At 38.8% G+C, this 27,555-nt stretch overlaps 1 protein-coding gene across 1 annotated transcript; it reads right to left on the bottom strand.

Annotated features, from left to right (window-relative positions):
* Positions 1-4,371: 4,371 nt before the first annotated feature.
* TSPAN3 (tetraspanin 3) lies at positions 4,372-27,444 on the bottom strand. Its single transcript, XM_083850807.1, has 7 exons — positions 27,254-27,444; positions 16,619-16,810; positions 15,504-15,578; positions 11,657-11,758; positions 10,395-10,547; positions 10,063-10,146; positions 4,372-5,329 (listed from the first exon to the last, which is right to left on the bottom strand). The coding sequence occupies exons 1-7, from the start codon at positions 27,314-27,316 to the stop codon at positions 5,237-5,239; spliced, it is 762 nt and encodes a 253-aa protein (XP_083706933.1). The 5' UTR covers positions 27,317-27,444; the 3' UTR covers positions 4,372-5,236.
* Between the last annotated feature and the right edge of the window lie 111 nt (positions 27,445-27,555).

Below are 27,555 nucleotides of genomic sequence, written 5' to 3'. Positions count from 1 at the left end.
TCCAGCAGAGGCTATTGCAGTCACACAATTACAGCCAGTTGACCACAGCAGGACAAATTTAGATTGGACTAAGCACGCATCATGAAACAAACTACCATAGTGAGGAAGTGAATAAACAGGTGGACAAAATGTGCATCCCACGTTTACCTCTGCTACCCCAGCCAGCTGTCAGGATGTTATTAAAACTGCCTGGGATGTAACATATGTGCAAGCAGCAGCTGCACAGCTGTGCTTACCTAGCATTCTGCTCCTCATTCTAGCAATAAGTAGCCTGGGATTAAACCTTCCTTTTGAGCAGTAATCCTAGTGATATGCTACGTGGAAGGAAACATTACAGGACTACTTCAGCATTTTTTGGAGATCGCCCTTTCACCTGGTAGTAGGAAAGAGAGGCAAAGTTTGCACCACTGCTACATATGGGCATGGGTCTTTTTCAGGGCTGCTTGCACACAGGCAAATCCTAACACTGTCACATCAATATCAGATCATACCTAGACTTCCCAACAAAGCAGCATCATAACTTGCATGTATATTGTCACTGATTTTTGCTCTCTCCTGAACAATATCACAAAAACCAAGCTGAACAAATAGCAAATTCACAAAAGACAACCCTACAAAGGAAACAAAAGATCATTGCTGAAGCAGGTTAGAAATACGGGAGAGAATGCAAGACTAAGGGAAACAGGAAAAGACTGTTAGGATCTCATCAACCAACAGCTGTGCACAGCCCTTGGCAGCCAAATACCATTGCTACTTTATAGGCCACTGCATCAAGCTCAGCAGTTTGTCAGGTAGGGGAAGCTGTATCCTAGCACTATTTCAGACATGCCTTGATATCAGTTTGTTTTTAGCAGCTTCCCAAGAATACAACAATTTTAAAAAGATGCTGCCCCAAAAAGACTTTTCCACCTACTCAACGCAGCTCCAGAGGGAACAGACCAGCTATAAGAAGGTACAGAGGTACAGCAAGGAGAATATTAGCAAGCTGAGACTTTAAAAGGAGATTTGGAAGTGGAAGTCAGCTTATATGTAGAAGGGGCAGCTGCTCCAACCACTGACAACAGCAGTGAAGAGTGAAAACTTAAATACAATTTGGAGATTCAAGTGGCAGTCTGCTAAGCACTGCATTCACACAAGTACGTGCATATGCTAGAGGATACAGCGTGCAGGAAAGACTAAGACCCGCTGCACTCAGAGACTTCTATTACTTTTCAGTGGGATTTTATCTAAGGCTTTAACTTCAGTTGGTTACAAACTCCACTAACTCTTTATTGCAGAGGCCATCACTGTATCTGTTTTAACAAGTAGTATCTCAAATGTCTTCTGAAACTCCAAGTACAAAAAAAAAATCAAGACCTGTCATCCTCCTGCTACCAAGACAGATTTAGTTACTTTTACTAACATTAAGTAGCACTTATTAGGTCTTTCTTTTCCCAGTTAACAAACCCAAACCTGACCATACCTTACAGGACTACATGGCTTGAATGCAGCTCTCAGATTCTCACAAGCCACACATTGCACTTCTGAAAGTAAAGCACAGGACTTGCATGCCAAAGTGCATGCCAAAGCATTTAAAAGTAATTCTAATAGCAGCAAGAAGATAGATTTATGTGAAAGAAAAAACACCACCAACCCAAAGGCAATTCTAAATGTTAAAAAGCTCTGGTTCACTTGAGGCTCCCTGATGCAAGCTACACGCTTGTGTACTCCATGGAGCACCTACACATTCAATCATTCTTTGAATAATTTCTTGTGCAGTCTGCACAGGGACCTCATTTCCTCTTCAGCAGAAGGCACCGGACCCAGGTGGTTTGGATGAGCAGCCATTTCAACTATGCAGCTATGGTGAAGTAAACATACTGCTATTTGAAACTGGAAATTGAACTACTGCCAAGCAATAGAGAACAGATCTACCCACTCCCCTTAATGAAAACCCAAACGTTTTGCTATCTGAATCACCCAACGTGGCTAGTATTAACAGTTTCACTGGCTGAACTAACAGTACAAGTAATAGATGCTGAGAAGTGGCTAGACTTCATAGCCTTATCAGTATCTGGCAGTGCAGTGAAACATGAAAGTGTTATCAATGTATTACAGTGTAACTAGTCCTACAGAGCTTCTATCAAGTCTATCAATGGGGTACCAAAAGTCATTTATTAGTTCTATATTTCCTATGCTCTAAGATCTTACTGCACCAGATCTGATTCCTGGTAGACACTGCATAAGTCATATCAGACAAAGTAAGGGGATAAGAACACCCTATTGTGTATTCAAGAAAAGTACACAAAAGAAACCTCTTGGGAGCAGTCAATGTAACTGCATCCAAAAGCTCAGAAATGTGACATTTAACTTGTCAAAAAAACAGTAGGATTGCCTTGTATCCAGCTACAAGATAATCAAGAGGAAACACAAACAGGAATTCCTAGAATGCTGCACTTTTAAACTACTGAAACATATTGATGCTGTGCCTGGAAGAAGAAAGCAAAAAAAGTTAATCAGTGATACTAAATTGAAGGAGAAATCAAGAATTCAGGTTTAAAATGTTAATGAGAATGGTACTCATTCTCATTACTCAGCTTCAAGTATGTAGCTAGCATACACAGGAAAAAGGCTGAGAGAAAACGATAGAGGATCACAGTGCAGACCAGAGAAATACTGAGCAAGACAGATTAACACATGGCTCTGGTAGAACCTACACTGCAAACTACAGCGCTATTGAGCAAACCAAACGGACTGTTACTGGAAGCAGTGTAGCTGTACTTCATTAAGCACAGGCTATTTTACAGTATTTTTTCTCAGTAATATTACGTAGCTGCTAAGTTGTGTGCTGCCATACCTCAGTTCCCTTTAATACTTGAGCTTATTTTAAGCTAGTAGTGGAGTTAACTTTGTACTGCACTGCAGATTCAAGTCCTGCACTAAACAGGATTCAACAGTAACAGCTAGATAAACTAGCAACTGAACATCTATCACAAAACACTACTCCATCCTGCTCGCACAAGTTTCTATTTTTTTCTTAGATGGACAAGAAGCTGTTTTGTTCATTATGACATTGAAGTCAATACTGGAAAATACTGTCTTGAATGTTTACAGGAGCCTGAGTTGTTTCCATGTAACTTCATTTAAGGAGTCGCAAACCAGGTAACAAAAGAAAATCTGCTTATTTAAGTGTTACTTGACAGACAGACTTGTGCTATTAAGACCTTTCCACCATGCTCTAACAATAACGTAGTTTCTTGCTCAACAGCAAAAGCCACCTAATCGTGTTGGGATGTGGGTCTTTGACTCAGGTGAAGACTTCAACACAAACCTTACTTACACTGTTCAGCAATGAGTGAAGCAGAAAGGCATAGAGCTTCAGCAGCTCGCTAAAGAGAAACAGCTCCTAATAGCACGCTTTTTCCCACAGGACAGAAATCTGGTCTTCTGCTGTCAGAGCACATGAATAGTTTGTTAAGAGCACGGTTTTATTAACATTAGCAGACAGCCTGGAATACAGTAATCTGTTTTAAAACCTGCCCTGGTCTGATTCTTACAACCCAGGGTTATCTCAGTCTCATTAGTCTGGGATCTTACCAAGCATGTGTAATATATGGAATACAACATGATGCACATAACCCTTATTCATCCACTCTCCTGATAGTTGATTGTTAGCAGGCTTATTTCCCATATCCACTGAATTTAATACTAGAGTCCCAGGAGGCCTTTCAGGTTATTAACCCACATATAATCCTAAGAATGAAAACCTAATAGCATATTATCTGCAACCCACATTTAGAAATTAACACAGTAGTCCACAAGCATGCTTCTACAGTACTGAAACATCTCTAAAACTTAAATCTCAGGTCATATTGGCCTTAACATCATTAAGGCACATCAGAATTCCCTTTTCCTAAGTGACGTTTCTTTGGGTATCTGAGAACATTACATTGCCATCAATTTGGTGGAACAAATGTACTTTGCATGATAAAGCACAATCAGCCACAGTAGAAGTTCTTAACATTCCTGTCTTCCGCAAAGAATGTTGTAACTGAAACCACTGAAAGCAGAGCAGTGACTAAGAATCTGAATATCATAAAATAGATTAATGTGTAATTAAGACGCAGCAGTTACAATATTCATCCCCCACTGTTGAGAAATGACAGATTCTTCCGGAATGGTATTCACAAAGTGTTTCCTTTCCACAAAGTTTAACTATGTTGTACTGTTTCAAATAAAAAGTAATGTGACAAACAAGCTTCCACCAAACCTTAGATGACCTCACTTAGATCTCTAAGACAGATGCTTTCATATACGAACGGTTACACTTCCAGCACATGAGGATACCATTTGAACATATACATAGGAATCTTAAACAGAAAACCAGACATGTTTATAGGGAGGATATACAGAGATTTATTTAATCAGGTTTACTATTTACAGTTGAGATCACTTTCACATACTACTTCGCTACTCTACATGGCTACATTATTTCCAAACCAGTTTAAGATCTACAGTCTACAGTTCACTCAACACATAAAACTGCTCTTCATAGAAAAAAATGAAATTTCATTATAGAACAGTAGTGCATACATTATACTCCTGAAAAGCCAGCTCGTATTTTAAAACACTAATGCTTGAAAGGTTTGATCTCTGAAGGTCAAAACTTAGTCTTATGTACCTAAAATTTTGGTTAGTTTTTTTGTTGTTTTGTTTTTACCATTATATATAAAGTTTACTGGACTTAAGCGTTTTTTTTTTTTTAAAAAAGTGACACTGGTGATGGGCAAGGTTAAAATATTTTTCAAATTGAATACAGCTGGCTTTTTTTTTTTTTTCCACAACTTCAGTCAAAGAAGTTCCATGTAGTGAAGGTTTAACAAATTCTCTCTATATGCAAGAATCAGTCAGTTAATGCTTAGAGGTAATCCACCAACATAGGCACACATCCGTTGACTTTCATATCAACCAAATCACACAACTTGCAAATGGTTCTGAAATTAGAAAGTTTACTAGCATACTAAAACATTTAGATACATGAATAGCTGGCTAAAACAGTGAAAGTCACAGGTAATTAATTATATGGGTGTGTGTAAAGCTGAGTTTATTTTGCCCGTCACCAGTGTACAGTACAGCTCCCCTCATCTGTGAAAGGTGCGCTTTGACTAAGCTTAGGGCAAGAAAGCTATTGCAGTAAACCTGGCCCATTCACCTTCCACACAAGTGAGATAAGATTGAACCACGTTCCCATTCTCTTCTAGGCGTAGGTTCCGCCAGTGATGAGAAGTTCGTAAGCAGGATCCCGACTCCTTCTACATAGTACTATACAGGCACACAACATGCCCAGAAGCTATGGAGAAAAAAGAAAACAAGCTGAGTACAAAGAAGGTACTTCATGATTTAACCTCTGCACAGAAATTGTCAGCATGCTTCATAGCACCATGAATGTCCATAACAAACGGCAACAAATGCATTGTTATTGAAAAAAGCTGCACTTCCTGCTGCAAAAAGCAAGGGCCACAAACTTCAGCCTTAATTTCTTGAAAGATCCTAGACATGGGTTTGGTCAGCCACTTGGATGCTGCCTCAAAAAATTCAGATGGAAAAATGACTGATTTCCTGAAAGATACAGCTTCAGATACTGCATGTGTTATGAAAGACAATGAAGTGAAATTCAAATACATGAGCCTCAGTTGTTATGATGAAAAAACTAAGCATTCTGTGAAGCTGCTCCACCTTACTTCAAATGCCCAAACTGTTAATATGCTATACTAGAAAGCTCAAGGCCGATGTGAATTATTCACTAAAAGTGAATTTCTTGCCATTGAAATTTCAGAGCTGTAACTATGCAGGCAAGTTTGCCAGGAATTTAGTGTTATGATCACTTGGTATACATTTATAAGACTTGAATCAAATGAATATGATCAGGGATTCAGGGTATGATTTTAGGAAGGTTGCATATTTTTTTGAGAGTAGATTTTTTTTGGGGGGTAGGTATAGACTTATTCAAGTTCAGTGATGTGTTCCGAAGTCTGCAATCATTGACAAATAGCTTCTAGTGATCTAAGAGATTATCCTGATTTCTTCATATGCATACAGGGAAAGAGTCTATTCACAGATAACAGTCTACTTCAAGATGCTCCTGTCATAGCTCTGGATTATAAAGCATCACCCAGGCAGTAAGTTACTTAAAAAGAACAACATGAGAGACTTGATTGGGAAGCACAAAAGAATTAAACTGGAGACCAGCCAACCAAGTATAAAGCATGATGTTTTGTGAAAACACATCACTTGATGGGAAGAATTATTATTTTTTAAATGAAGTCTGATGCAAATGTCACATGCATAACAAGTTTCAGAAACCAAAGCTTAACTGAATGTACATGCAACTTGGTACTTAAGCGTGCTGAAAGATGAAAAGTTTTTAAAATCTCAGTTAAGTCTAAATAAGCAGTGATTAAGAAGCATGATGAAATTTTAGTCCAAGCTCTGTATTTCCTGGAAAGGAACAAGACGTAAAAATTAAAAATATTATTTGTCCATATTTTATTCTCTGCTTTGGATCTATAGACAGATTCAACTCAGGCTATTTCTGGACCTATCAGGAGTAACCTAGAGTATGGCCCTTCAGCCTACTGGTAAAAATGAAATCTTCCTTTACTTTCAGCTAGTACTTGGATGGCTCCAGTTCACAGGCTAACTCCTACAAATGCTATATGCATTATGCTCATGTCAGAGTAAGAGGAAGAACTGAGTTACATGAAAAGCACTCTTCATGGACAGAACCCTTCCAAAGGAAGAGGTAGCATCCACACTTAGAAAAAAACAAGCTAGACTAGCAAGATTTGTGGTAACTCCCTGTGGCTACAAAACTCTGAAGAAGGGTTGTATGCTACAAGCACGAAAACTTTCTTTTATGCTGACGAAAACAAGATAAATCGACGAGTGCTATACAAACGTCTCCTTTATTTTTTTTGGCCATAAGTCATTCTAGCCACGTATTCAAATAGTAAAACTAGTTCCATCACATTTACGGTTATTCACATAAAGAATCCTGGTCAATTGACTGAAGACATCCAATTTATGGAGTTGTGTAAAATCCAAAACAATCAAGTACTGTAACAGACTTATCTAATCAGTTTGAGTCAATATCAAAAACATTTACACACTTTAGGAGGCTAGCAAGCATATTCCTGGAATTCACTATGGGCACAGAATGGACTCCCTACAGTTCTCTTTTCTTCACAGAAATAATTCAGCATATAATTCTCAAAAGATGCGCTGGCATCTCTAAAACCTTCTTTAAGGCATTTGATTCTGTATCTCTTCAATCTCTACTTAATAATATTGTAAACAAAATCTTTTAGAATTCTGTTGAGGCATGATAGATGCATCTTGTAAAGCCTGAACAGCATCAAGAAAAGTTTAGACAGCTCCCACAGTCAGAAATTTGTTTTTAGTTTGCCTGCTAGCATTAACCATGGCCCATCTTCTTTCACCAAACTAATTTACCTTTTTTTTTTTGCTTAAAAACCTCATTGGCTGTATAGATATGCCAAATTTAATATCGCACAAATTATCGCTAACTACAGAAGATATCCTTAAGTATGAACTTTGCAGCTCATCAAGCAGCACTTAGCATGTTGCAATACGTTTGCTCCCTTCAGGTTGCTTCCAATTTATTAATAGTTCAGAGCTGTCACTGTGTTTTAGACAAGGGAATTACCACACACTTCAAGAGTAACTGGAACACACACACACACACTAGAAATTAATTCTATGCAGAAAAGACTGAGTTTTCCCACAAATTAAAATCTTAGAGAAGTTCTATTCTCATCTTCTCAGTCTTTTCATTTTAAAGAAAGGGGTGAAAGCTAGATTTGCTTATTGTAAACTATGAGGTAAATTTTGAACAGTCTTACCGCACTGCATAACATACAAACTAAAAATCAGTTCTGAGTGGACTCTATCCAGCATTTCTAGGAGTGGTAATAGAACTGACCAAAACAGATTATTCTTCCTCTACAGGACACAGCCTAGGTTACAGGCCATTTGCTGAAGTTTACATTTTTATCTACATTGCAATTATCCTGCAGCCCATTTTGCGGAGAATCACGCTATGTACATACTTCAACTCTGTATTCCAAATAGGAGGATGTCACAACTTACATCCTAGTTTTTGGGAGGCAATAAAAAGTATAGTTTGAATGTGATTTAGTATTAACTTGTCTTAAACTAAAGTGTTCTTAAAACATGCCAATTTACAAACATTTGAAATGTGGAGCAAAGATACAAGAATATGACCTCCGATAGACTTAAATCTGATTACCACTCAGTGAATATTACTAGACAGAAATTTCAAAAGTATTCCTAACACCCTGTACTCTATTTTATTCACTTGTTTAAACCAATGTCACAACTTGTGACACGTATTGTTACACTGCAGCAAAGAAAGAAATTGCTTTGATGTTCTTATTTTGTTCCAAGCTGTTTATCCATGTACTTTTGCCAATAGCTTGATTAGTGACATGTGGAGACAAATCAAAGCGTACCCACTGCAGAAAGTATAAAAACACCATGCTTGCCTAGAATTGGTGACCCAGGAAGAACAGAAGGATACGAGTGGTCACATTTCCAGTCTACCTGTGGTAGAAATTCTGGCCCAATCCCAAAGAGGATTATAACAGTGCTGCACTTTAGAGTAGACCTATTGATCAACCTGCAAACTCCAGCATTGGGAATAATGCCTCCTCCTCTCTATTCAGCTCACCCAGCCTCATAACATACAGTTTCTCATACATAATCTGCCACAGTAACTATGGTTGTGGAAATACCTTCATTTTAATTACAGAAATATTTCAGTGTTTGAACAGACTGAATATTGCTTTAACAGTTAAAATTTTAAGAATGACAATTTAAAAAAATCTTCCTTTGGAAGACTAAGCATAGATGTCACCAAATTTCAAACTTCATATCTGAAGAAATCTGGTTCTGGACCATTCAACAACATTACAGTATACACTGTTACCTATGAGTACAGCCTTGCAGCACTGAAATAGAAATTTGGCTATTTCCACAAAACTGTTTGCAAAGGATTATTGACTAACCTTCAAACATACAAACCAGCTCTAAAGCTGGTTTTGAAAATTAAAGTGCTTAAGCTTCTCAATTCAACAGGAACAATGTTTTCTGAATTCAAATGCTATTAAGGGCATAAAGTTACTTTGAAATCAGTTTTTAAATCTCTTGGGATTCAGCATATATAGTAAATTTCTCAGAGACCATAATACTGACACAAACTGAAAATGTGATTAATGTACTAAACCTGCCTGATTGATGAAAGCACAAAATTTTGATTTTACAGAAATGTTTAAGAGACATCATAATACAGGTTTATTTGTTTTCTATCTTAGTAAATAATGAGATGCACATTAGTCTATTTCCCCAGTTACTTTTTATGACCAGAGAAACTACAACCATTTGGATTCCTATGAGACAGCCTTCTTTCAATTTTAAGTAGCTGCTGTCTCTAGCTTTGAGCATTTTTTTTTCAAGTACAGCACCTTCAAGACGATGCAAAGATCAATCAAACAAAAGCAGAACATGCTATCAAAAACCCTGCCTTATTTTGTGGGTGTCGACATTGTACATATGCCATGAAGCATACTTAAGCTGATGTACCTCTAAAACAGCATGAAGTAAGAGCCATCTGTTTCAAAGCTGTAAATTAAATACTATACAAATTCTTCAAGTGTTAAGTGCTTTCAGAGCACATTGATAGATACTTGATGCTTAAAGATAATCAGTTTAAGATGTAACTTATCATTCACATTCTAGTCAATTACTACTGTTAATGTTCAGCTACCTTCAAATCTAACAATGCACATTCTCATCGCAGTAGTTTTTAAACCATGCTTAGTTGAGACGTTCTGTGTTAAGGTGTTTAGGTCCTTTTGACTGAGGCTCATCTGTCTCTCAAACCAAGCACAAACCAAAGCTGTTGACACCCTGTACATAACTGTAATAACCTGGACAGCAGTTCACAATCTGATTTGAGTTTATAAATAAAGAATATTCGCTTACCTGAATAGCAGCAAATGCTAGTGCTGCCCAGATGACATACATCATTATCTCTTGAAGCTTCTTTACAACCAGAGCCTCACAGCCCTAAAACAAGTAGGCTTGTTATATATCCCTCTGGCAAACACATTTAGATACACACCAAAAACCCCCAAAAGCATCAAACAGGGCAGAAATATAAGAAGTGTTTTTCTTCAGAGGACATATTTATTTCCTATTAATCATAATTCCTTTCACCCCAAACTTTACAGTTCCACTAAACAGAAAATTAAATGATTGTCAGCAAAAGCACAGGACTTGTACTTTGCTCTAAGTTCATGTTTTGGCTGTCTTACCTCAGAATAAAGGTCCACTGGACGGGTCAAACTGCCAGTACAATTGCTGAGAGCTGCTTTGCAACAGCTAAGTGGCACACTGTTGTTTTTAGTTTGCTTGAACCAGACAGTGTTCTCCCAGTCTGAGTAGTTATGGATCCCGCAACAGCGCAGCTGAAAACATACAGGTAAAGACTCACCACACTTACCAATCATGAAGTTGGATGAAACAGTTCTAATTGCAATACCAAAACCACAAACATGTTACGGTTTGGTTGACTTTGTTACTTCAGTAACAGAAGTTATTTGACAGCATTATCAAAGTAAATCATGGACTGAATGGATTGTTAAGTGGCCTGCAGCCTTAAGTCATTTAAGTCCTTAGAAAACAGACTGGAAATACCAGTTCTTGGGGAACATTTGATGAGCCATTTTTCCTTTGTGCCCCCAAGACAAGACAAAAAATGTTATTTACAGCTCAGAACAGCTCTATCAATAAAGTTTATGACAGATGCTTGAAAAAACCTACACTCTCTGGATGTAGTCCTGGCATGAACCAGAGTTTGTTCTTCTCACAAGACTTAAATGCAGAATTGAAGTTCATTTTATATGGCCACATAGACATGTGGCTATGCAAAAGAGGAAGCCTTCAAGAATGAACCAACTGAACATAAATACAGTTCTGTTCAGAGTTGGAGTTTCATACGTACAGTACAGTCTCAGAGGTACCGCCCTAAGTATTAGTTTACGAGCCTGTCCTTCTTCATTTCAGGAGACGATTTAAGCAAGGTATTAAGAAGTATTATCATTACTTTAAACATACTAGATATTTAATATACAAATATTAGAATTTTATTGATGCAGTTCTAAGGATGTTGAAAGCTCCTGCATTTTTCATAATTCCCCCTCCTCCCCATCCAGCAACTCACAAGACCAGCATTCAGCTAGACTCTAGAGCAATTTTCTTCCCCAAACAGTTCTAGATGAAACCGCACAGATAAGAGCATGGTGCAAAATCCCATTGCAGAAAAACAGAAGTACTAAATATTTGAATGCAAATACTGATTCACTGATAACCCCCACAAAATACACCTTCCCACCAACAATTTCTTAATTTTACTAATCATAACAGAGTTCAGCTACTTATTGACTGCTGCTTACTAAGTTTGTCAGAACTGCTGAAGACGTGTCACAAGTAGCAGAGTAACATAGCACCTGTGTTTCATGGACAGAACGAACTGAAAAGCTCCAGTAAAATTATTTCATGCATCTGGCAGTCTCACCTGCCTCTGTACGTAGTCAATGGCACGACTGGCTGCATCAGGATTTGTCCCATTGTATCCATTGTATACTTTCTGAATGCTGTGATCAACTTCATCCTCCACCTGCAAAGCATTAGCAAAGCATCAGCATTAGTACACCAACAGAAATAACAGAGGTCTACATAAAATAATTCCACTACTAAGTACAGAACTCAACAAACCAAGACAACTCGCTAATATCTGAAATTAGTGTACTTTGGTGGTATAGCTTCTTAATATTCTGTCCTGACTTCTGCAAAGATATCATGAGCTTACAACCAAGAAAAAATGTGCAGCTACATTTGGTAAGATTTTAGACAAAGTAGCTTTGCAATGCATCTCAGAAAGAAAATGGCTTCTATTATAACACCATGGGCATAACAGCAGACACTATGAAGAGAAGAGCTCTCAATAAGACCACATATTCACCTTTCCGCTTTCTAGTCCTTGAAAGTTCCAAACCAAAACCAGCATAACCATCCAGGCTAACTCATTTTGTTAGGGACCATGAGGATATCATTAAGTCATATGGCCTGCTCTGCCCCTTCTGATCAAGGCATGGGGATTCCCAAAGACAAGCTCTTTTGGCTGATTATTCTAGCTTACAGTGACCAAGGTCGCTATTCAGTCCGCCACCCCCATGCTTTCTGAGAAATGTTGGTGGAAGTACATGGTACATAGCAACAGCTACTGGAATAGCTCCTAACGCTACTGCAGATGAGTCAAGCTGCTAAGGATGCTGTCAAGTACGTGTGTTTAAAAATGGATGCCACCCAGGAATCATCACTTGTCCCCCAACAGATTTCTGATAATATCCACTTCAGAGGAAACCTTACTAGAACCTTTCAAGTAATAAGTTTCAGTGTAAATTGTTCCTTAAATGCACAGAAAGTTTGGTGTTGCCAAAAATTGGTACTAGAGTAAGATTAGAAAAAAGTCAATTCAGGGCTATTGCATTCAGTGGGAATTACGTGCAAGGAATTTTCATCTCAGAACTGAACAGGAACTAAGCAAGCATGTTCTTTAGATTGCAAGTTACAGCAGGAAGATCTTGCCAACACATCATTGCAAAGAGACTTAAACTGTTTGAAGAGAATTTTCTGCAACAATAGCACAAGCTTCATTTCCCCTCACAAGAACGCTGGTTATCTTCACAAGCAGATCTGTATCAAGACATGACTTAAAGTCAATCTAGCCTTTGCAGACAGTTTGTTTCAGACCAGTTTGAAATCAGTTATGATTTAACTAATGATAGTCCTGATTTCAGCTAGGATAGAGTTAGGTTTCCTCCTAGTAGCTGGTATAGTGCCATGTTTTGGATTTAGGATGAAAATAATGCTGATATCACACTGATGTTTTATTTGTTGCTGAGCTGTGCTTACAGTAAGTCTAGGACTTTCCAGCTTCTTGTACTGCCCTCCAGCAAGGAAGTCAGGGTGCACAATGCACAAGCTGGGAGGGGACAGAACCAGGACAGCTGACCCAAACTGACAAAAGGGATATCCCATACCATATCACATCATATGGAATAATTCATATGGGGTGGCTGGCCAGGATGGGAGGGACCGCTGCTCAGGGACAGGCTGGGGAGTGGTGGGTGAGTAGTGAGCAATTGCACTGTGCATCGCTTGCTTCATACATCCTAGTATGATTATCATTTCTCTTCCTTTTCTGTCCTATTAAACTGTCTCTACCACAACCCAAGAGCTTTTACTTTTTTCCTCCTGATTCTCTCCTCCATCCCACTGGGGTGAAAGAAGGGAGGGGGTCAGTTATGAGCAAATGGCTGTGCAGTGCTTAGCTGCCTGCCAGGTTAAACCACAGTGATTTACAACTCTGGTTCATATACCAAAATGTATCCTCAGCTTGTTACATAGGTTTTAAAGCATTTCAGTGCATGCTTGTGTATTGTCTTGTTTCAATTACGGCAGCATGTATGTGAGGGACACGCAAATTACATAAGCATGACTTGGGTGTCTTTATTTATTTTAAAACAAAACTCCACAGGTCTATACAGGCCATGTGTACAGGCCATGTGTGCAATAAAAGAGTAATACTAGCAAGAGACAGTTGCCCTATTTATCTTGCCAAAAATAAAGGCAGATTTCACCTCCAAGTTCACTGGTAGTAAGTTAATTTGACACTTGTTGCACTTGAAAATAATAGTTCTAGACACTGAGTACTAAAGGATAGTAGAAGACAGCCATTTTTACTAACAATACCTCTGTCTCCCTCTCAAGAGACTAAAGATTTAGTTTCCAAATGCTGACTCCTGCAAGACATTTCAGTTAGCATAACACCAAGCTGCCACTGAAAAGATACTCCATTCCCTTCCTTTTTCTCTCAAGCTCTGATTTTGCATTACTGCTTGTGAGGCTGTATGGTAGCAAGACAAAATGAGAGGCCACAGGAACGTACAGTTGGGGCTGATCCAGTTCTCAAGTGGTTCAAGTGTGTAATTTCAGACAGGCTAGAAAAGAAAGATATATGCATCTTCTTTTACATGCTCTGAATCCTGTTAACCAGAGATCAGCAAACCACTTCTCTGTCCAGATCATAGACATGGTAATTCCTGCACCACACTGTAGCACACTAGCTCTGCATGTATTGGAACAGAAAGCAATCATTCAAGCTATCATGTATGAACTCAACATGCTTCCCTTTCTCCAGGAAGCATACAGCTTCCCTCAATTGCTTCTAAGGACTACTTACACTACCAACTAGAGTCCCAGCTGATCAACTCTGCCAAGAAACCTAATGCAGACTGTGAGAATATATCCTTAAATTAAGTATCTTTAATAGAACATTCCTGCTGAAGCAATCTATTCTGTAACAGAGATTAATAACACACAGTTCAAGGTCGTCTTGTTAGCTGCTTATTTGAAGCAGTTTTCTTTCAGTTAACAAAACAAGACTAAATTTTTCCTTAATGCTTGACACTGCTTCTTAGAGAAAAGGCATGCAAGCAGGACTGAACTATAAAGTCCCTTGTTGCTTATATAAACACAGATGGGCTAAAGGAAGGTCAATGGGGCTTTAATTCACCTTGCTAGTAAGACAGGACTATAATGCCATCAAAGTATTTCACAGCTATAACTTTTTTCTGCTGATTTTTTTCCTGCAACATTGACACGTAGACAGATACAACAAGAATCAGTGAAACTGCAAGTTAAACTTTTATTTTCTTCAAACTACATTGTGGTATCTCTAATGGCACATGTTATACTTCTACCACATTATATTGCTAGAAGCCCATTTAATTTCATTTTTCTGGTCCTGTTTTCTGAAATTCCATTAATAAAACAGTGGGAGAAATCAATTTCTTTAGCCACGCCCCTATAGCCATTGCCAACAAGCTGCATAAAGCTAGACAGTATACATTAACACATTCAGTCTATTTGGCTTGATTATTAAGCAGTGTTAATTCATAGACTGTAAGTCAACATTTAGGCTAGGGCATATTGTTTTGATAAGCAATATGTTCAAATACTGTGTAACCTTAAACGTGCACTTAGCCAAAAGCATAAATAGGCTAGAAAGCCATCTGGAAAATTGGAAGGTACTAATTACCAAGACTCCCTTGTAGTGTTCAATTGTCATCGACATGTTCCAGGCAGGTTTTTTTCTTTCCCTCTGAGAAAAGCTTCAAGCTTTGCTTTCAGGAATATTGCTGTTCTAAATTTTAAGATATTGATCTCTAACAGTTCTCCCCTAATGAATATCCATTAACAGTTTCACAATCACATACAGAGAAGGCTGAAAAGGCTACACCTCTGTATTTTGGTCACAGTTCACAACAAAACATTTACTGAAATTGAGAGGTTATTACCTTTGCCCTGTAGATGTATCCAAGAACCACCACCACAACTTCAGTAATAAAAACCAAGAGCAGGATGATCACAAACTGTAAAATACAATCCAGGATATTTATGCAAATAATTTCACCCATTTCCTTTCTAAAAGTCTCAAAATAACCTTTGCTATTTATTATACATCTTTTAGGGTTTTAACTCAGCAACTAACCTAAAGCAGGCAATAAAGTTGACCGAATGGGTCCAGAGGTAACTTAATTCAAGAAGTTTTAGTGCTCATAGCTTTACCAAGTAATACAACTTAAAACTACCTAGCCAGGCAAGTGCTGCTCACTAAGACCAAAAAAATGTAAATTGAATGTTTTAACCAAGTGCTTTTTTCACTCTTTTATTACATAAATAGGACTGCCACATCACACAAGTGACCCAGGCTGTTAACAGAAGTTGTAGATGGATTAAGGAAATGTTTCTTCAGATTAAGCCCTGAAACAATTAACAGCAATAGCAACCTACGCATTCGTTTTGGTACGTTTATGAACACTTAAAATAAATTGTTAAAGAAACACACAGCATCTAAAAACAACAAAATGGGGACAGTTTAAAAGCTGGCTCTCTTCTCTTCTTTCTCCTACCTAATACACAAACTGAATCTGCAGTTAAAATGCTTGGAAACATATGACAAATTCCTAGAAACTAAGTGTTCAAATTAAGCCATACAGAGAAAATTTAGGCATCATAACCACTCCTAGTCACTCTCAATGCAATACACTTAACACTAGAAGGCTCCTGGCTGGCTCATCCTTCTCCCTCTCCAATTTTAGCTTTTCAATCAGAACAGGTATGTGAGATTTAATTATATAATTAAGTCAGAACAAATGTTTTTTTCCTTCTTTTTTTTTTAAAAAGATGTTCACTGTGCTAACAAGTTGAACTTGAGTCTTCTGCTGCCAGAATCAGCAGATTCAACACCATCATTCAAAACAAAAAAATTGAAAGGTGTTCAGAACAAAATACAAGGCCAACATTTAAGACAACAAAACAAGACAAAAAATATTAAAAACCATATTTTACAGAATCAATTAAAGGGGAAAGGAACAAAAACAACAAGCAAACACCATCACACGCAACTTACTGTAGCAAGTCCACAGCGACTTTCTCGAATTGTGGCACAACACCCAATAAGTCCAATAATAAAAAGAAGTGTTCCCACAGCTATGATGATAACTGCTGGAATGAGCGTGTAGACGTCTTCAAAGAAGTGATCATAGTCGTCATATGTGATGAACACATAGGCTCCCACGTAGCACAGTATGCCTGCTGCTGCCTGCAATAGACACAGTAAGTGTAAATTTATTTGAACTCTAAACCTTTGTGCAAGGCTACTTTGCAACAATTTTATCAAATAACATGAACTAGTGCTTTTACCTTTTTTTAAGGCATCATCACTAGATTATAGTGCATGTTTGTTCAGAATATCTCAAATGGAGACCAGCTAATTCCAGCTTCCAAACTACATTTCATCTAGACAGCTTCAGTTTTGACTGCATTATGGAAGCCTTCTGATGCATATAGTTAAGAAATGAGGGTAACCAGGCAATGAACATCAAAATCTTGCTCCCTTCTCTCCTCAAATACTTCCCCTCCTGTGCTATGAACTTAGCTTTTCACACTTACAAACTACATACCTTTGATAACAGGATTCCAGGCCACTCAAACAGTTAAGTTGTATGTAATTGAACAGCTTTTCAGAACATGTATGCAGTTTTTACCTGCCATTTACCTACTACTTATTCCTCCATTTTGCCTACTGACTACTACCTATGATTTAACATTAGGACAGAATAGATATATGCATTGTAGACTAACTTCTGCTAGAGGCAACAGCTTTTTTCCAAGTAAAAGACACCAATTACTGAAAGACTGAATCAAATACCTACAGACTTCTTAAACTGAAAGTTCTGGCAGTGACTTTCTAAAAAGAGCCATTGTATAAAAAGGTCTTTTGTTAAATGTAGAAAAAATGCCACCTCAGGTTACTACCATTTAATAGCAAATAAGGCCTGAAGAGTTATACAGCCTGAACCAAATAATGCCACCATTGCTACAGAGTTGAACAATCCTACCAAACCTTAAAATGAAAATTATATTCTACTGATTTGCAGTGAACGACAATATCATCGGAACGCTTCATGTTACACCCTTCCCTGGTGTCACAATACATACAAATCACACTGCCTTGCTAGGCTAAGCTAAAAACAGCCCACTCAGAAGATGCAAAGACTAAGCCATGACCCGGGGAATTTAATCCTGCTGTACAGAGTAGCAACCCCCCTACAATCCAATCTATACCCCAGTCACAGAAGTACATTCAGCTGGAATATCACACACTTCAGCTCTGACCTGAGAAAAAATACAGCAGGCTGCCTCCCTCCTGCCTTCCTTCCCCAGCGGTTTTGTTACCACCCCTATCCCTGTGCTGGAAAGAAGAGGGCAGACGGATGTGCACACCTAGCTCCAGCAGCTAGACTACTATAAGACTGCATCGTGCTATAGTAGAATCAAAGAACCAATAAATAATTCAGACCAGAAGGGATCTCAGGAGATCATTTAGTCCAGTTTCCTGCTCAAGGCAGGGTCAACACTGAATTCATATGAAGTTGCTCGAGGCTTTGTCCAACATCTTGGAAATTTCTAAGAATGGAGACTCCACAGCCTCCTAGGCTGTTTCACACTCCTGTTCCGTGTGGCACAGAACAGAAGAGGTGATCAGAAAACTGGTGCCTACCATTTCAGCACTGTTTGCTACTATGCATATTTAGTCTGCAATATTACTGCAACTATTTCCCACAAACAACACTGCATAAACACTGCTAGCATAAAGCCTTACATACAAAGCATCCTCAGCAGCACTTTGCTATAGAAACACTAGCTCAAAGAAAAAGGAATTAAGAGCGAGCTCAGAAGTGCCTTCAGTTCTGTGTGGATCTGAACATTGTATTTCTCCTCTACCTTTATGTATGCAGTGAGGGTGAGCGTGTACTCTGCAAGAATCTTAAAGCATCCAGAAGGCTCACATTCATCCAATAAAAGGTGCTATGGAGATACAACAGTAATGGAACTGAAAATTAAGTTAAATACCAGAAGTGAGGCACCACCAGACAAAAAAAAACAAGCAAACAATCTATTAAGACTGCCCCTTTGCACAAAACACATCCAAGTGCTAATCCAACTGTGGAAATCGTTCCATGTTCGGTGCAACATGGTAAAACACAGACATGCAATTTCTGTAGACAAAGCAAAGATTCAAAGTAGTATCACTGAACAATGGCATTGCATTAACTGTAGCCTAGCAACAAAGCATGTGAATGACAGGCCAGTGAGGTAATCTCTCACTTGGAAGAATTAAAATGCTTCTTAGAAATATGTTATTTTGTAAGGTGGAAGAGAAACAGCTGCAGCTGGCATGAGCCATAGAAAATATACCACAAAACTGTAATCAGACCCACTTGTGAGCCCCTTTGTCTTCCTCCACAGGGCAAAGTTTAAGTGGCTTCCCTCTTTTCTAAGAAAAATCTGGATCATAAAGGAAGACTTAAGATTCCTGATAACTGGATGTGCACATACATTAAAAAATATATTTGAAAGAAAAAAAATTATACATTAAGAAGCCATCTACACATTGTAACTTTCCATCCCTGCTTTGAGATGCATACATTTTTGAGAAACTTCTTCCTTTCCAGTATTATGCTTAAGATGAGTCTAGCTAATAGAGTCTAAGATATTAACAAGCGTTGTCAAGTGCATTTTTTTCTTAAAGAAATTATTATTTTATAACAACTGGAAATGCATGTTCCTCTTTAGACTCCTCATCTTAAATGAACATGGTCTGAAGATATCACTAAAACCTTTTCACACATGGAACTATAGCGACTGACCAACCATGACAGCATTCGTCGTTAGGTTTTGCTTCCAAAGGCTGTAGAACTGGTGTTTCTGTGGATAAAGCTGCAAAATTTTGGAAGCAGGAGGGTGGATTCATCTGTCTGAACTGTGTGCTAGAATCACGAAGCAGAAAGTAAAGACACTGCCTCTCTGCTTGATGTGAGCACCTAGTCAATGACGTCAGAATTACGACTACCCCTTCCTCAGAATCACTTCAGCAAATTTTCTAGGAAAAAAAGGCACCTGAAAACAAAGCCTGCCAGACTTTTCATACTCAGATCAGTTTAAAAGCTGTAAAGATTAAAATTCCTTTCCTCCACGTATTACAGTTGAGCACTATGAAAAAATGCAGTGCTGCCCTTCTCATTTACAGGAAAAAAGTTTCAAAGCCTTCCCTTCTCATTCCATGTCAGAAACATGAGGCTTAGTGTTTTTCTGAGCATGCCCTAGATCAACAAGGGAGGGTAAGGGGAGGTACCTGTATCAGCATTTAGGCTAGAATTAGAAGAGTCCTTTTGGAGCAATCCTTTTTGCTCATCTTCTGACAATTTTCATTATCTTTTAGCCAGCATCGCTAAATGGGCTTGGCATGTACAACAGGATCCCATTTAAACGAAACTAAGCCAGAAGATTAGTGCTTCTACTGTGCTACTAACTATACTAATGGATGTTGAATTACTGTGACCAGTGGTGACTCCTTCCACTACTCAGTGTTTTCAAAATCTGGTCCTTAGCACAAAAGATTTTGCTCCATTTCTATAGTATAGCACTATGTTGTATGTTCAGATAAATAAAGCATAAATAGTGTGATAGGCAAAGAGCTAGTTTTACCTATAACAAGTATACATTCTACACTGGTCAGTAGCGTACCAGTTGAACTGCACATTTCCCTCTTGAAGTCCAAGAATGGTAAAGTTGAACCTATGCTTACTGGTTTTTTTTAAACAGCTTCTATCTAAGTTTGAAGCTGATCTGAGCTTCTATCATTTGCTTCACAAAAATGGAATAATGCAGAGAAACTAAGATCTCTATCACAAATAATGACACAAGGATAATTAAAAAATATAAAACAATCCAATTCTCAATGCTTATTATTCTGAAGAATAAAAGGTAAATCCACAGAATACTAAGTATGCTCAAATTAAGCAAAGACGTGAATAAAAAGCCACCATATATTTACAATCATGCATTTCTCCTATCATTAAGTGGTAGTTAAATACATGAACTGCACACAATTCAAGTAAGTCTTTGATAAGCAAGACCTGAAAGAAGAATTCTCTAATAAACTGTTCAAGGCTCTGAATAGAGATGGCAACAGCTCCTGAATCTGCGCCAGGTCACACGCGTGCTCCAGGGAGCCAACTGGTTATTCAGCATTCACACATCCCTTCCGAGCTGTCTGCAGCTAACTTCAGTACTGAACCTGACATGACATATGCTTATTTTAGGATGAATTAACCTTTAAAAAGACTGCTAAGGCAAGTACAGTCAATGAAAACAGTTTGCTGCAAAAGGCTAGAACACGTAGATACCTCTTTCATAAAATTTACAGACAGACCTCATAGATCAGAAAAGCTTTGTATTGCTGCTTTGGCATGGGCCTCTAAGGAATTACTGAAAACATAACAAGTATGCAAGTAACTGGAGGGAAAACTGGAAAATCTGATGTGCAACGCATACAACAATAAAAAGAAAAGTATTATAGGTAAGAATGTTTAGAATCTGGAAGTTCTCCATGTCTCTGGGCTGGTGCAATAACATCCTCCTAAGCCCACATCTGTCTTCCAGAAGTCAGCTTTCACCTTTCACATGCACTGAGTTGTACAAGCCTACTCATTGTCTAGACAAACCCTGAATCATTTTAAGTAGGCTGCAAATTAAGAACTGCCTTCATACTTTCAGTAATCCTCATACATAGCGGCAGTTTGAAAGCTAAAGTTTTTATTGCTTAGGAAGATGACTGGAAAATAACAGATCCAGACTACTGGTTCTGCTGACCATTTGTTTATCAATAGAAAACGCAGCTCCATTTACATACTAACACTTTCCTATACTACCCCACTAATGTTCTTCCCCAACAGATCTAAAGGGAACTCAAAAGATTTTATCTCTACAAAGCACTGTCCTTCAAGTTACTTTTGCTATTGGACACTCCGGGGTCACAGTAAGACCCAAACAGAGACTGACTTTTTTTTTTGGTACTCTTTCAATTTACCTGGGCTAAAGAACACCACTCATCTCTCTGGAATCTTCATTTTATTCACTGTTTTTCTTAAAACAGTCTCTGAACAAGCAAGTGAAAGTAGCAGCAAAGTACTATATGCTAGAAGAAACCACTTTCACCTGATATCTGATTAGGTAAGAAGGTATTTCACCCTTTTTGATAAGGACACTGAACCCTGAAAGAAAATAAGTGCTTAGTACTGCCAACTTTACCATCACTGATGGGTAAGTTTCAGTGGTAATATAGATACCACTCAGCCCAAATACTTGTCATTCCACTTCCAAAGTATCTGTCAAGACTGTGATTGTAAAATACACCTATGGTGTACTCTCACATGCTATCTTCCCAACCTGTCTATTGCTTTCTTTATGTTCAGGCTTCAGTGAATCTTTTAGTTGTCACTGCCCCTCTACTGTGTTGGGAATGTGCATTTTTAAGAAAATGCCATGCACTCGAGACTTTTTAGGGGTCTACAATTTTATCTGTTTCATTCTTCTTAACACCTCCTTTTCTCCATGCATGCCAATAACAACATTTTCTACCTGTACATATATACAGACATTGACATCATGGGTTACTATCCAGTTTTTGGACTTCTTGCAACAGCACACTAAAAATTTTCTTTTTCACAGTACTTTTTTCTCCATTTGACTTCTACTGTATTTCTCTATCATTTTCTGATACAAAAAGTTTTCCTCATGTTTAGGTTTTTTTCACCTTTCTCTCCTTCAAAGTTGAGTTTCTCAGTTTTAACCTCAAAGACCCTAAAGGATAAGGCCCTCTACTGTTTATTTGTCTTTACGTTCCTCTCAGCACTTTGCTACTCTTTATCTCCCTTTCCAGTTCCTTCTGAAACAAATACACACTTGACATTCTTTTCTCTACTTGCTTAAATTGGTATCCATCCACCACAGAGCCCATTGGCTTCCGGACCACTCCTCTACTTCTTTCTCATCAATAATTGTTTACATGGAAAACCGGGCTGTGACTCCCTCTCAAAACCCTTGGGGAAAAGAAAATTAGCAATTCCATCTAATCTTTCCAAGAAGGGCAAGTTTGAACTGATACTTCCTATCTCTACATTTATTTATGAAGTACCTTTAGGCTTAAGTATTCTTTGCCAAGTTATCCAGAACTCAAATGAATGTTTCGTAAGATCTACATCATACTATTCTTGATGACTACCACTTTTTTTAAGTCAGCTGCATGTCCACAGCAGATGTCCAACTTTCTATATGATAAACTACTACCTGTCCTGCTGTGAAAAGGCAGTTTGTCCAGCTCATTTTCAAAAAAAATTCCCTGTAGTAATCCAACATGGGAATGTAGTTAGAATAAGAATTTACAGGCCGCAAAATAGTTTTCATAAGACTATATAGAAACGAGATTTTTTTTTTATTAATGTCAACTAGAAAATGTAATAAATAACAGCACAAGACTTTTCAGAATGTGTAGAATCACTAGTAAATTCAGAGGAGTTTGGGTTACTAAAGTTAGCAGTCACAGATGATGAATGTGCACAGCTATGACCTGGTAGCATGCCGCCTTTTTCAGAAGCCCTGAAAGACAAACAGGGAGCTGTCACAAAATTGTTAGAAATGACAACCTATTTGACTCCAACACTGAAAAACAAGAGAACTTTATTCTTAATGATTTATGAAGGTTTGCGGGTATAACTGAAGGCACTGCTCTTTATGCCTGCTACCACAAACAGGGACAGCTTGTCTTGGCATAAGTCTTTGGCAGTACCATTTAAGCTAGCTTGCTTCTCCCAGCAACTATTTGTAGCAGCAAAAGGAACTTGCTATTGCCAACATGCTTATTCTGTATTAATTTTACAGAAACAGCCTTGTCAGCTGCAGGATTTGTTAACAATATCAAATCATACCTGCACTAACAAAACTTAAAAATGTTTTTTCTTTTTGCCAGTCTTTCTAAAGCCTAGACATTACCAAACAGTACCATCTGAGAACCTCTGAATTAAAAGAAATGTTATGAGCTACTGCAATACATACTCAGAAGCCTGAGGTAAACATCTCAGAGCACACTGCAATAGATTCATACTGAATAGGAATAGTATTGTGGCTTCACACAAGTAGAAGTGCCATCAACAAAACTGTCCAGTCCAGTAGAACAAACCAACATTCTACCTATAAGACAGCATCACAATTTAAGCTGCTTCTTCTGTTCTTAAACACTTCTTCAAAACTGAGGTGTTTTTTGATATTGCTGTCATACCGATCTAAGAGACCTAGCTGTTGCTTAGAGGTGTGGTCCCACAGTGCTGTGCTCTTAGCTTTCTCTTGTTTCTTGCCCTTACCTTATACCACTGTGTCCATGTGATAGCCGTTCAACCAGGATCATCAAATTAAATACCCATAAGTTCATGCCCACGTTTTCCTAGGATTAGTTTTCTCCTGGAAACAGGACTAAAGCAGTTAATTGTGGAGTCAAATGAACACTGAAGCCTGCCCAAGTAAGCAGCAGAAACACAGGCCTTTCCGGTAAGGGCCATAGCACTTCATTCCCCACAGCCTCAAATTATCTTATGGATGGCAGAGATCAACTGATGATAGTATCAAAAATACCTGAAGACTTACAATAGACAAGAAATCTTAAATTTTCTGATCTATACATCATTAGGTTCACAGTATCCGAACAACAGCTGATAGATACTAAACAATTTCCCAACTCTGTTCTAGACTAACAGCCCATCAAGTTAAGCATAACATAGAAAACAGAACTAAAGGAAAAAAAAGGATGAACGTGTTTAATAGTCATGAACTCAGAATGCCAATCATCATTATTATTTTTTAACAAGTTACATTCTAGACTACAGAGCATAACAATAAAAGTCTCTGCTTTTTCTTCAGTCAGCAGAAGTGGTAATTTTCTGAGCATCTCACGTTCATAAGACTCAACTATAAAAGCATTCTGAACATTCACACCCTCCCACAAATTTCAGACCCATGGTAAGGGAGAAGTTATAATCATATAATGGTAAAATATCCTGAGTTGGAAGGGACCCACAAGAATCATCAAATCCAACTTCTGGCTCCACACAGGATCACCCCAAATAAAGGATCAAACCCTATTTCTGGAAGTGTTATCCAAACACTCCCTGAAGCATGATTTGCCTGGCTAGTCTAGCAGAGCTTTCAATGACTTCATCAAAATAATCTTAAGTTTAAATGCAGAAGCAACTTGATATATCTACAGACCATGAAGATGATGATGATCATGATGATGAGATTTATATGTGAAACTCTAAAGAGACATATTAAGTTTATAAAGGAAATAAAATGAGGTTTCTGAATTACTTGACGAATTACAGGCTGTTGATTATTGTCAAAAGTCTCCGCGCAAATCTGAATGATCTAACTACCAGAACTGGAACTACATATGAATGACAATCAAAAGATTTCTGTAACAGCACAGAAGCAATTAACATTTAGTGCCCATCTAGCTGACAATGCAACGTAGACATTCAGCTCAGACACCAAATTAAACGTGCTAGATCAAGAATTCAAATGCTTCCTTTCTCTTCTGCTATTTAAAATGAAGATATACTACTTTTGCTCAGAGTATGCAAGAAGGACAACTGAATTCTTTTCCTATTTTTATCATGTAGCTTGGCTAGAGAGGCAAAACATGGATTTTGCGATTTTCACTTTTTGGGAAACATACTTTTATCATTCTACATGCAACTTAGCAGTATGGCTGTTCCAGCTGCTTCCCTGTCAAAAAACTATCTGCATAAGTTGACTTCTCGCACTGGATATGGTTTGCAGAATACAGCAACAATGACATTTTAATTTGACATGAAGTACTTTTTATCTAAACACAATCTGTCCTGAGTCAAGTTTGTCTCAAAATTAAAGCTATTAAAAATGGTAAAGCACTGCATTCAGCATTACACAAAATAACTTCTGCACTTATCGTTGTTTAAGCTGCATAACTGCACTTGCAATCAAATTATTAAATCCAGCAAATAGCAAGCAATACTTTTCAAATATATAAAACATGAAAACTATCACTGAAGTCTGGGGGGTGGATAAGAAATTGCATGCAGAATGCATTCATTTATTAGACATATAATCTAATTTAAACCAGCAACCAAGGAGAGAAAAACACTACTTCAAGATGCAACTCAGACTACCTACATGTCCAGTGAAAAACTAAGTATTCTGTAGCAGCTACCAAATTGCCTTTTTTTAATGCCATTTGCATGTAACAAAAAGCCACACCCTTCAAAGCCGATTCCAAACAAATGGCTGTACTAAAAAATTGATGCAACTACATGATACTTCAAAGATAAATAATGGAGCTAATACACCTCAATGAAAATGAGCTATTCCTAACATGCATCAAAGTCAAATATACCTCACACTCACTGTTCATCTCTCTGAACAGCTGTATACACAAATGTCGGTGAGACTGCACAGACATGCATTTTGCCTGACCGTGATTCGTGTTTAGGCACCCAAGAGAGGCATTCCTTTGTAAAAATTTAGACAAGAACATTTATCCTCTAACATTTGTTAGCTTTCATATGGCTTTCACTATTAGTTATTCTGCTAAACATAGCTACATTTTTATGTTCTAATATCTTGTTACCTCCTATCCTTTTTTCAAAGATGAAATCTTTGAGCAGCTGTGACAACAAATCTTCTGTTCCTGGAGCTGAGATTAGAGGATGAGAAACACAGGATCTAAATCCAGAAAAGGAATTCTTAAAATACACAGATAGCCTTAAATGTGGTTTCATTTATATGTATGTTGCTCTGACAGGGCACTTGTAACTGTAAGTAAGATGTCAAACTACAGCTTGTTATGTTATGTCCGTCTTCAGAAAGGGGGTTTACAGCAGCCTACTGTTGCACCAAGCCAGCACAGCCAGCTTACATGGTTGTCTTGCTGCCAGCACGGCTGTAGTTGCAGCAGGTTTAAGCAATGCGTAAATAGCATGATGCAGCTGTGCTCACTGGAAGAAACAAACCACCAGACTCGCTGTTAGACTATTAAGTTACATGTCTATCACAGAACTGTGCTAAACCGGTAAAAAAAAAAAACAATGCTACATACTTACCACTAAGTACTTAGAACAGTCGTGTTAGGTAGAAGGCCAAAAGCTAGGTGGCTGTAACAGCTCTTTAAAGTCTAAGCCGGCAGACCCGAAAGCCTCGATAACGCAGCTCAATGTATATTGAATTACACAAGCGTCTCTTGTGCTCGTTAAACCCTCACTACCACGCTGCCGAGGCACCCGACGCAGCTCCCTCCACCTCTGAACTTCGGAGGGGAGGGCGGCTCGGCAGGGACGGGCTGCGCACAGCGCTACAGCACAGGTCCCCAAGGAGAGGGTACAAAGCGCCCCTCACACAGCCTTCAAGCAAAAACGGGACCGACACAGCGGCACGGGGACGCTCCCAGCCGCCCGTAAGCGAGGCCGGGACAGCGGCCAAGAGACGCGGTCCCTCAGGGCCCCCGGCTCGCAGCGCCCCGGCCCCTCAGGCCCGGCCCAGGCCCAGGCCCAGGTCCCGTACCCCCCCCCCCCCCAGCAGAAGCCCCCCCTCCGGCCTCGGAGGCGACCAGACTCACCCAGAAGATGAGGTTGAGGAAGACTAGGACGGTTTTGGAGGAGGTGATGCCGCACTGCCCCATGGCGCCGCCGCCGCCCCTCAGCCCCCGGCCCCACTCCGCTCCCCTCGGCTCTGTTCCGTCGCCGGCCCCGCCCCCACGTGACCCGGGCAAGCCGAGGCAGTGGCTTGCGGAGCCTAAGATGGCGGCCGGCTGCGTCACGTGCCAGGAGGGGGGCGGAGGAACCTAAGATGGCGGCCGCTCCCCCTTAAAGGAGCCTACGGCCGGCAGCTGTGTGCTCTACATCGTGACCGCCCCCCGCC

Source organism: Anser anser, assembly GCF_964211835.1.
Source record: "Anser anser genome assembly, chromosome: 10".
Classification (NCBI taxonomy): domain Eukaryota; kingdom Metazoa; phylum Chordata; class Aves; order Anseriformes; family Anatidae; genus Anser; species Anser anser.
This window is presented reverse-complemented; position numbering and strand designations above follow the sequence as displayed.

Coding starts and splice junctions, on each gene's coding strand:
- TSPAN3 (XM_083850807.1), bottom strand. CDS start 27,316: ATGGGGCAGTGCGGCATCACCTCCTCCAAAACCGTCCTAGTCTTCCTC. Junction 16,811..27,253: donor TCCTCAACCTCATCTTCTGG/GTGAGTCTGGTC, acceptor TGTCTATTGCAG/GCAGCAGCAGGCATACTGTG. Junction 15,579..16,618: donor GTCGCTGTGGACTTGCTACA/GTAAGTTGCGTG, acceptor TGTATTTTACAG/TTTGTGATCATCCTGCTCTT.